This window comes from Nesoenas mayeri, assembly GCF_963082525.1.
Source record: "Nesoenas mayeri genome assembly, chromosome: 7".
In the NCBI taxonomy this organism is placed as follows: Eukaryota; Metazoa; Chordata; class Aves; order Columbiformes; family Columbidae; genus Nesoenas; species Nesoenas mayeri.
Window position 1 is genome coordinate 16,587,870 of NC_137551.1, and position 11,646 is coordinate 16,599,515.

An 11,646-nucleotide genomic window follows, 5' to 3' on the forward strand; every position below is an offset into this window, starting at 1 on the left:
TTGGAAATCTTAATTTCTATTGGCAAGCACTCCAACTATTTGCTTTAATAACACTCAGGAAGATATACCCCACACTCCTGCCGGATACCTGGGCAGATGCATCAGAGCACATGCAGTCTTGTATTAAAAAAAAAAAAAAAGTGCCTCTCTCCAAACTCCAAATGTACGAATTGGTGGTGCGGTGTTTCTAATAACGCAACACATTTCTTATCCAAAGTACGATCATTCGTGGGAGGAAAAAAAAAAAAAGTGATGCGCCATTTACAAAAATCTATTGCGATGCATTTCTTAATAAAAGCCTTGGGGTAGACAGTGAAACGCAAGCACTAGCAAAGCAAATAAATTTGACGCACAGGACGGACAGACAGGTAGGTGAATGTGTTACGCATGGAATTACAGCCCAGACACAACTCAGCAACTACATTACTGTTAATTAAAAGCTTAACCTTGCTCTAAAAGATAGGAAAGAGAGGGAGTGTAAAGGAAAAAATCTAAAGGGCCTGTAGGGCTGTTGCTGCTCAGTTTAGAAGACTAAGAGCCCTTTTCCAACATGATCTACAGGAGCTGACACTTAAATGGCAAGAGAGCAAGCTCGCAGAGCAGGCACGCTCTTGCCGAGGTTTCTGCTGGTGCCGAGGTTTCTGCAGTTCCCTCTCCCGAGGGAAAAATAGTCAGTCCGGGTTTTTTGGGTGATCCTGACCAGGGTTTGCAGCTCGCCAGCCTGACCTGTCAAGCGGATTATTTTAGAGGGAGATTAATAGGGGAGGCGGGCTGCAATAATAATCGTTTTGTTTGATGTGACAACTTTGATAGGCGTTGATTTACTTACAAACTGATAGGCTTTTAATTGAGCGCCTCCATCCAGCTTGAGATGAAAGGAAAACCGCATTGAAAAGCTGCCCGAGTGCCCTCGAGCCTCAATACTGATTAGCCATCTCGACAGTGAATAGTTCAAGGCATTTTCAAACTTTTTTTCCTCTCTCCCTCTCCTCCTCAAATATCTGCCAGCCCACTCCTTTTTAAGAGAAAATAAATCATTTCCATTGTGTGCAAATAAAATCGACTTGACATGCTTGCCAATAGCTGGTAGGTAAAGGAAAGTGTGGACTGGCACTTGTTAATTAATTCCTCCTTTGCTCTCCTTTTTTTTTTTAAGTTACAATTTTCCTTTGTGAGAGGAGGAAGACGGGTTCCAACCCTTGGGTTTTTGGTTTTGTGTTTCTTTTTTATTAAAAAAAAAAAAAAGAGAGAGAGAATGAAAACAATACCCACAAAAACTCCAACAAGACTGCACAAGTAAATGCCAAACAGCAAACCGTCTGCATGGACTCATTGAATAAGGATCCCTCGCGAAGGTAACGAGCAGGACTGAATCCATCTTCTTCAGCTCGGCAGAGGAAAGGAACCGGCAGCAGCCAAAGCAAAAACTACGCGCCGCTTCCAGGCAGCAGCCCCGCCGCCCGCTCGGTCGTACGCGTGTGCATCCCAACTCCGAGCCCTCACTGGGAATCGTTTTCCGCGTGTGTTAAACGCAGTGAATAAGCTCTCAGAGCCCAGAAATGCTTTGGAGGGGATAAGGGGGAGGGGATGTCTTGGGGCTGAATTTTTTACAAGCTTCTACATAAAAAGTTTACAGTACTGAGTGTGATTTAAATCTCATTTCAAAGGCTGAGCGAAAAAAAAAAAAAAAAGCTGTCCTCTGTAGTTACTTATTAAATTACCCTCTGATGCTTCTACTTCAGCCAGAAAGATCGGGGTTCGTGCTGTTACCCCCTCTCCTTCCTCCGCTTCTCCCGTCGGTGCGCTGCCTGTTTTACACATGTACCGGGTATCGCCTTTACTTCCCTGGCTAACAAGTATTAATAAAACAACCCCTTACCGAAATCACCCTCACCTCCACAAGAGAGGAAAGGGAAAATCGGGAGGGGGGAGCCTTCCCACAGCTGACTCTACCTTAAGACAATTAATCTTTAGTCTTTCACCCTGGGAGGCAGGATAAATACAACGAGAAAACAGATAGGAGTCTCCCCGGTCCTGTAAGGAAAACAGCTGTTCCAAGCACTTTAATGCAAATGAACACAAATGAAGGTTTCAGCTTTTTTTTTTTCTTTTTTCTTTTTTTTTCTTCCAGAGTTTTACTGCACTCCATTTATCAATTGGACTTGACAACAAAAGAAAGAACTGGGGGAAAACCTGGGGCAGATTCAAGTCACTTCCACTCCACATAAAGGAAAGGGGGGAGCTCCTTGAGGGCAAGTTGTGGGTCTTGTCGGTCCTACTTCAACATCGGGTTTTATGCAAGATTTCTTTCTCTTCCCCCAACCTTTTAATTTTCACGGTCTTGTAAGTTGACCGTGGTGATTGCAAAATGAAAGTACGTTTATGACTTTCTACTGTGAAGTTGTGGCAATAAGCCGTGTGCTTTCGGAGAAAATACAGAAATTAAAAAGTTTGTTAAAATTTACTGTATCTTTACAGAAGCTAGAAGAGTTCCGTGTATTTGCCCTGTCTACTCACTACATTAAGAGTAAACTGGTTTTAATAAAAGACAGCAGATATGCTTACTAGGCTGCAGAACTAAAAAGGTACCGCTTAACAGGGGGAATGGGAGTGATAGCAAGGAAAACCTGCCTTATGTCTACCTCGTAACAAGAGCAAATCATCAAGGCTATCTGACACATCTGTTAGGGACTGAGGGAGATCGGTGTTTCAAGGGAAGAAAAAGGACTTCGTTCAGCAGATATAAACGCGAGAAAGTGAAAGTCCTTTCTCTCGCCCACCCCTTCCAGGATCAGCGCCTGTTCTGGTCGGAGTCCAGGTCAGGAATTGGACGCGACCCCTGAAGCACTTGCCTTGTTCTTCACTTGTCAAACGTGTTTTATCTCTAAGTGACCTTTTTGTTAATGTTGTAGATTGTGTGGGCCACCATGTCAGATCCGGAAACAAAAGTAAAAGATTGATTAACACATTTTGCCTGTGAAAAAATGTTATGGGATAAGGAGGTGGGGGGCTAGTGGGAAGGAAAGTACAAAGAGAAAAAAAAAAAGGCAATCCAAGGAGCTACGGAAGGGCTGCGGACTCTGCTCGGGGCATCCGCCGGCACGGTTAAACCAGGGCTGAGGGCACAGGACTCGGTGCGCTTCCGGAGAGCACAGAGACAAAGCAAGGTGGATATAACGCCCGGGTGGATACCGTGTACATACCCACGAGGTTCTCAACACAGCCTGAGCTGAAATCAAACACGTAAATGGCGAAGCGATACTCTAGCTAAGGCGAGGGGCCGCCTCCCCAGGCCCTCGGTGCCGGTGACCGGGCCAGCCCGGCGGGAGCAGGGACGAAGGGCTCTTGTCGAAGAGGAGGGAAGGGGAAGAAGAAGCCAGCAGCCCGCCCCAGCCCCGCACCGCGCTGTCCTGCGCGTCTGCGTCGGGCAGCGCGGTGCGGAGCCGAGAAAGGCTGTCGGATGCTGGCACACAAATCGAGTTTACTCGAAGGATTTGTTCTGTAAATTGAACGGCTTTTTCTCCCGAGGAGCCCCGTCTCTCCCTCTGTTTTCCTTCCTCCCTCTCTCTCTCTTTCCCCCTTCAAGTCACACCAGGCTTGTAATCAGCAACAAAAGCTGACATAAATCAAGGGCGGATTGACAGGGGCTGACAAATAACTGATTGATTGCGGTTGGGGAGCACTGACAATTGACGGCGGGGCGGAGAGACCCGAAAGGCGGCGGCAGGCGGTGCGTGACAGCCCCGCGTGTGACGACCGGCCTCCCCCAATCCCGCCGCGCTCCCCGCGCCGCCGCAAGCCGCACCGCAGCGCCCCGGCTCCCGCCCGCCACGGGCGGCGACGTGCAGGCCGGCGCTCTGCAGGTTCTCGTCCGAGCCTACCCCGCGTTGTGAGGCGGGAGGGGGGAGAAAAGCGCCCCGCGCCCATCACTGGGGGCCTGGAAGGGACGCAGCGCGGCGGAGGCCACGGAGTTGTCCCGGCAGGCCCGGTCCGGGTTGGGGGGCCGCGGGCTGGGCCTGTAAGCGCCGTGCGTGGCGGGGCGGACGGCGGCAGGCTGTGCTCGGGGCGGTGTGCTTGCAACAGGACTGCGCTGGGGGGGGGGGGGTGGGGCGGGGGCGTAGGTAGGTGGGGGGATCGGCGGAGCCCCACGGCTGCCTCCCCGGCAGGCGCGACGTCCCTAGTATCGCGGCTGGTCCCGCTGCCGCCAAGGTGTCCGCGCCAGCTGCGGAGGAAGAAAAACGCTCGCAGCGCGTGATGTGAAACACAGAATTAACGCCCAGCCCATCCTAGGAGCGAAAACAAGGAAGGAGGGGAGGGGAGAGGGAAGGCGGACGAGAAAGGAAAGGGGAAAAAAAAGAGCGAGAGACCATTAAAAACAGAGGGAAAAAAAGCCCCAGAAAAGGGAACGTCACATCCCCTTGACCCTCCAATCACCTCGGGGTCCCATTTGATTGGAAGGCGGCAAAGGCTTTAATCTCAGACTAATTCAGCTGCTTTTGAAGTGAGTTTCTTTGCCAGATCCCAGGCTGGATGGGCAGCGGCTCGCATCACAGCTGAGCGGCGGAGGCGAGCGCTCCGCTCCGCGCCTGCCGGGGGAGCCGAGAGCGGCCGGAGGGGACAGCGGCACACGCTCGCAGCCCCCACCCCCGCCCCCCGCACAGCCCAAGGATTACTCGGCTTTTTTTCCTCTTCTTTCTCTTCGACCGGCTCCCCCTTTCCCTCCCCCTCCCCACCCACACCCTCCCCGCCAGAGAGAGCCACGGGACATTTTATGTTTGTTTTCCTGCTCGGGGGGCGTGTGGCTTTTTTCCCTCCTTGCTCGCAGAAAGCGAGAGCGCGTTTCCGAGTGCGAGCGGCGCCACTTGCCCCAGTTTTCATGCGAGGTTTTGGGTCATGATCACATCGCCCTCGCTTTCTGCTATAAGAAGTAGTAAGCGCAGCAGCAGCCTCAGCGAGCCCGGAGGCAGCCCCCGCCGCAGCCGCAGCGCCGCCGACCTCGCCGGGCCGAACGGGCACGCTGGGAATACCGGCAGCAGCGCCGCCGCCAAGCCCTGCTTCCACACCGTCCCCCCCTCGGACCCGCTACGCCAAGCCAACCGCCTTCCCATCAAAGTCTTGAAAATGCTTACGGCGCGGACTGGACACATTTTACACCCCGAATACCTGCAGCCTTTGCCCTCCACGCCCGTCAGCCCCATCGAGGTAAGGACCTCGGAGCCGGCCCCGGCCCCCCGTCTCTTTCTCCCCTCCCTGCCCGGGCGCTCGCTGGGCATGGCGGCTCCGCCAGCCTCCTTCGGCACTTCCCTGCGCTTTGAAAGGCACTTACACCAGGAAACGGGCTTCTTTTGATCTAGAGTTAGTGCGAGCAGCCGCTCCTGGTTATTGTTTCCACGTTTACTGGGAAATTTTCTAATTCCTGTTTAAATTAGCTTTGCATTTTTGCTCTTTTTAGCCTTTTTTTTTTCTTTTTTTGAGGAGGGGCGAGTGGAAGCAAACGACCCGCTCAAGGGTCACGATCCGACCACACAACTAAGCAGCGCTTGGAGTGCCAAACAACCTTGCTTTTGAAAGAGCGTTTGGGGGGTTGGGGAGAGAAGCCCGGAGAGGGACAGGCTCAAGCGTGGGTGCGGCACGATAACTATTTCAGCTCCCCGACCATTCCCTTTCAAGTACCAGCCCGCATAAGTACTTCGGGAGCTCTATTCGATCCTTTTCTCTGTTGCCGAGGTTGTCGATCTCCCCCTGCGCAGCTCGCTGTTTGAGGGACCGAAACTCAAAACGGAGCGGGTGGTGGGAAGGGTGTGTCTGTGGGAATGAATGATTTCATTATGGTCTCTGCGGGGGCGAGGACACCCCTTTCCCCGGACCTCGGCTCGCTGGCTAACTCGGGCTCTGTTTATAAATAGTGGCAGTAGTCAGGGCGCAGAAATGCTGCAGTCGCTATAGTTCACGGGCGGGCTTGTGCGCCTGCATGGTCAGAGCAGTGGGGAGGCAAACGCCGAGGCGCCGAGCCCCGCACTGCCCGGGCCGCTGCTGGGGAAGCAGCGGGCGCTAAAGGCGGCCGCGGTGGGCTCACAGGAACACGAAAATCCCCAGCCCTTTTTAAAGGCTTTGTGGAAAATGGTGCATGCAGTGGAGGGGGCTGTCAGGGTGATGAATGTGCACGAAATCGTTCATTACTTCCATGCTGTTCTCTGCAAAAATGTACGGGACAAGTGTCCTAGGTATGGCCCGGGGTTTTTCTCAGACCCCGATTAAACCTTTGTCTTCGTGTGTCCTTCTGATTTCCGCAGCTGGATGCGAAGAAGAGTCCCCTGGCCCTTTTGGCACAAACTTGCTCGCAGATAGGGAAGCCGGACCCGTCCCCTTCCTCCAAACTCTCCTCGGTCACCTCCAATGGTTCCGGAGGCGACAAGGACTCCAAATCGGGCCCCTTGAAGCTCAGCGACATTGGCGTGGAGGACAAGTCGAGCTTCAAGCCGTATTCCAAGCCGGGCGCGGAGAAGAAGGAGCCGGGGGCGGCGGGCTGCGCGGGCGCCCCCGCTGCGGGGGTCGCGGCCGGGGAGAAGTCGGGATTCCGGGTGCCGAGCGCCACCTGCCAGCCGTTCACCCCAAGGACAGGCAGCCCGAACTCCAGCGCCTCAGCCTGCTCGCCGGGGCTGCTGCCGGCCGAGGGCAAAGGCGGGGAGGACAAGAAGGACTCGGAGGGCTGCGGAAAGAGTGGCAGCTCCGGCTCGGAGGGAGGCCCGGGCACCACCAGCATCAGCCACAGCCGGATTAGCGTGAGCTGTGCCGGGATTAACGTGGAGGTCAACCAGCACCAGGAGAGCACGCCGGGCTCCAAACCCATCGCCTCGGACTCCGCCTCCTCCTGCAGCAGCACCACCGCCACCTCCTCCACCTCCGTCCTGGGCTCCGGCCTCGTGGCCCCCGTCTCCCCTTACAAGCCGGGCCAGACCGTCTTTCCTCTGCCCCCGGCGGGCATGAGCTACCCGGGGACGCTGGCTGGAGCCTACGCCGGCTACCCGCCCCAGTTCCTGCCGCACGGAGTGGCGCTGGACCCCACCAAATCGTCCAGTCTGGTGGGAGCCCAGCTGGCCGCCGCCAGCAGCCTGGGCTGCAGCAAGCCGGCGGGGTCGAGCCCGCTGGCGGGCGCGTCGCCGCCGTCGGTGATGACGGCGAGCTTGTGCCGAGACCCGTACTGCCTGAGCTACCACTGCGCCAGCCACCTAGCAGGCGCCGCCGGCGCCTCCTGCGCCCACGACCAGGCCCTCAAGTCCGGATACCCCCTCGTCTACCCCACCCACCCTTTGCACAGCGTCCACTCCTCGCTGACCGGCGCCACGCCGCCCTCACTGGCCGGCCACCCTCTGTACCCCTACGGCTTCATGCTTCCCAACGACCCCCAGCCACACATCTGCAACTGGGTGTCGGCCAACGGACCCTGCGACAAGCGCTTTGCCACCTCGGAGGAGCTGCTTAGCCACTTGCGGACCCATACTGCCTTCCCGGGCACCGATAAACTCCTCTCCAGCTACCCCAGCTCCTCGTCACTGGCCAGCGCGGCGGCCGCGGCCATGGCGTGCCACATGCACATCCCCACGACGGGCGCCCCCGGCAGCCCGGGCACGCTGGCCCTGCGCAGCCCGCACCACGCACTGGGACTCGGCAGCCGCTACCACCCTTACTCCAAGAGCCCCCTGCCCACCCCCGGGGCCCCCGTGCCCGTGCCCGCTGCCACTGGACCCTACTACTCCCCTTACGCACTCTACGGGCAGAGACTCACCACAGCCTCGGCCCTGGGGTACCAGTGAGTGCAGGCAGCGGGGCTTTGACACACAAAACAACAGAACACAGAGTCTAGCGGTGAGGGAAGGAAGCCCTGCAAAACTTTATAAAAGTTGGAAAGAAAACAAAATAAATCTGACTTTTTATAAAATAGTGTTCATTTGAGGACTGGATCCATGAGCACTGTATTTATTTATGTTAGCTTCAAGCGGGACAACGAATCATAAAGTGCATTACTTAACTGAGCTCAATAGGTAAAAGTGGAACACCCATTGTAGAATATAAATAAAAAGATAGAGGTCTTCTCTTTAATGTTACTTTAAAATTGCTATGATTGTATTGTACGTTCTTATTTAATGTCTCATTGAAACAAAAATTACATGCATGTTTGTTACTAAAAAACAACTCGCAATTTGTCAGTTATAATTTCAAATTGCAATTATTTTTAAGGTGTATACCCTTGAAAGAGAATTGGTATTTTTTTGTATGTATTCTGGAAGAAAAACAAAAACAATTCTATTCCAAAAACCTCTTTTGCCTTATTTTGTTCTTTAAAAGGAACACTTAACTATTTTTATTTTTTAAGTCCACCCTGTAAAAAGGGTTAAGTAAGGTTTACGTCATGTACTAAAATAGACAATGTATCTCTTTAAAGATTAAAATTCCGTATATTTGATGTATTAAAAGGTTTTACTTTTTTTTTTTTTTTTAGATACGCTTTGATTCTGTTATAAAACCCAAGTAGGTCTTGGATGGAGGCAACTGCTAATTTCTTCTTAAGCGTTTATTAAATTTTAATTAAAAATAAAAGAAAAGGTTTTTTTTTTTATTGTAACCCCAGGGCTCTCTTAAAAAAAAGAAAAAAAAAAAGAAAAAATCAGACGGGAGTAATTTTTTTCCTCCTCAGTATAAATTGTAGGCACGAAATAGGAAAACTGAGAATCAGTTAAATCCCTTTTGCTTTCCTAAGGAAGATTAACTTTTTTTTTTTTTTAAGAAAATGTTTTAAACTGTATAAACCTGTTTTTAAAAAACGAGCTTCAATTAAAGGACTTCGGTTTTTCTTTAGAAAGACACGGTTAAGGCAGGACTTATTTATAAAAGAGTAAGAAGATTATCTGAAAGCTTTTTTTTTTTTTTTTTTTTTTTACAGTATAATGCATAACTATTCGTCTCTTTCTAAATGAGAAGTTCAGAAGCAATTAGGGAAGCACTGTTTGATCTCATCCAGTTATTTTCAATTTCTTTCTTCAGTTCGTACCGCAGCACAAACGATCATCATGTTAAAAAAAAAATGGACTGCTCTGAGAACTACTTTTCTTTTAAAAAGGAGAGGAAGGGGAAAGACCAAAAAAGTCTATCCGTTCTTTGGTCCGCGTTTGCTCTCTCTTGAAGCTCAGTGCCAAACTCGACGTGATGCTGAGGGGCTGCCCCTGCCTACACCGCGTCTTTGCCTCCCCAGTCCGGGTTTCCCAGCGCCCAGGGCCACCGCCCGGCTCCGGCTCGTCGCTCTGCACTCAGGTAGGTGCGGAGGCTTCGACGGAAAAGCCAAATCGGCTACCAAAACTGCCGAACAAACCGTTGCCGCCGGGATCAGACGGAAAAGGGATACCCAAGTCCGTAAAGGCGACGCTGGCGAAGGGCTTTGCTCCCGCGATCTGCCAGGCGCTTGCGAGGAGCGGGTCGGGCGGAGCCGAGTACCTGCTGCCCCTCGCACAGACCCGCTCCCTCCGCCGCGGGCTGCCCTTGCCCCGGCCCCAAAAAGACGCGCTGGCAGGGGGAAAAGTTGCAAGCGGCGACTCTGCTTGATAAATCACTGGGGTTTCTCTCTTGTTCTGTATCCCCCACAATATAATTACTGTTCAAAGTTTCCCGTGGTGCCCAGATGCTAATTAGTCTAATACGTTTACTCCAGATAATTAGTGGAAGTTAGCGTTAATGTGCAAAGGAGAGAAAAGCAGTAAGCTAATGAAACTCCAGCACTCGGCCGGCCGCCCCGGTACCCGCAGCCGGGCGCCTTGCCGGGGCCGGGCCTGGCACCGGGATACAGACGGGGACGCGGGACCGGCGGGTGCTGGGCCGCGCTGCGGCTCCTTTGGGACGCTGATCCGAAAGCGGCACGGGAAATGTTTTGTGCTTTAACCAAATGTTTCCCCCCCCTTAAATGGGAAAGGGACCATCGCGTATCTCTGCTTTAAGGAGTGTAAAATGAGCTCTCATTATGAACTGATGAGTTAGCGAACGGGAGAGGAGGGCAGTACTGTTAACCGTACCAAGTAAACGTTAATAATAAAATAGGAAGCGGATACAAAGACAGCAAGTAATCGGAAGAAGGGCTTTGCGGGTCGGGGGTGGGCGTGATGGTGGTGGAGGATTTATCAAGAGAGTCCGAGAAAGGCAGAATAAGCTCGCAGCCCTCTCTCCACGCCGCACGCCCCCCGCCCTCTCCGCAAGCCCTGCCAGCCTGCCCTCCCCACTTCGCTGTTTTAACCATCCCTTAATTCAAGGAGAAATACATTTCAGGCTCTATCTGGGCGTGCAAGCAACTACTACAGATTCGCCGCGATAACAAAAAAAAACACCACAAAAAAGCCAACCAAACAAAATTAAAAAAAAACCCCAAACAAACCCCCACGCCACTACCACCACCACACACACTCCTCTTATGTTCACGTATTTTACAATTACAGATCTCTAACAGCTGCAGCTCGGACTTCGCTAGTTAAACCCCATCAGCAATCAGGTGTTGCGGGGGCTGTTTTCAGAAGAGCGAGCGAGGCATTTTCTGTGTCTTGGAGCCCGAACTGCAGTTTTGTGGATTTCAGCTCTGGAAAGTTATACACAAAGATTTTGATGCAAGTGATGAAATGAACACTTAAAGTTATTATTACTGTTTTGCTCAGTCACTGTGCCCAAGATTAATGAAAAATTAAAATAGCTTATTTTATATGTAAAGTAGTGGTAAGGAGGTCTCTCTTCCAGGCTTGTGAAGTATTTGACCTGGCAAGTGTCACGTAGTATTTTGATATTAATCTAGCAAATTTGCCTTTTTTTTCCCTTTTTTTTTTTTTTTTTTCTCCTAACAGAGATTGACTTATGGACATTAACGTTTTTAGGTAAAAGGAACTGCATTTGTTATTTGCCCACCCCCCCCCACCCCCCCTCCGCCCCGTTCTTACTAACTGGATGGGTTGTGGAGTTGACAGCAGCCGCTGGTCCATGCCACCGAACTAAAATAATTTCACAGTGAAAAACCAGCTCGAGAGGACAAGCAACAGAAGGGCAAAACCCATCAAAACCCAAAACTCCGATCAATCTGACCAGAGTCAGGCATACATTAGTTTAAATTAAACAGTTTCATCGTTCTCACAAATCTTTTTTGAACATTAAAGTTAAACTCATGTAATATTTAAATCAACTCTTGTCAGATGCTAAGTGCAACGGAAGAACCAAAATAAAAATTAATGCATTTTCATCCCCTCTCGAAGGCTTACTCTGGATGCCACTTCGACAAAGTAATTCTGATAAGCAACACTTAGAAAAAAAGGGTTCTGTTTATCTTATCTATGGGGAAATGTAATTAAGCTGGTTTTATGAAACAATAAAACACCAGACTCCACAGACAGCAAAGGGGTTTCTGTAATATATCTGAACCTATATGGGTATATGCACCTTGGCTTATGCGTACAAGTCCACACCAAACACATACATATATGTTTGCTTGCTTGATTTTAGAATGCAAAATATTTGCCAAAGCTAAAATACAGTGATGCCTTTACGACGGAAAGATTTTCCTCAGCGATAAGAGGCTCCATTTCCTAAGACTAGCACGTCAGCCGCTGCTCATGCGGTACCTTT

At 51.3% G+C, this 11,646-nt stretch overlaps 1 protein-coding gene across 1 annotated transcript; it reads left to right on the plus strand.

Annotated features, from left to right (window-relative positions):
• Positions 1–4,893: 4,893 nt before the first annotated feature.
• ZNF503 (zinc finger protein 503) lies at positions 4,894–7,814 on the plus strand (the record flags this gene model as incomplete). The annotated part of the gene is made up of 2 exons (XM_080348211.1): positions 4,894–5,202; positions 6,294–7,814. 2 exons carry the CDS (start codon positions 4,894–4,896, stop codon positions 7,812–7,814), a joined length of 1,830 nt encoding a protein of 609 aa, XP_080204337.1.
• Between the last annotated feature and the right edge of the window lie 3,832 nt (positions 7,815–11,646).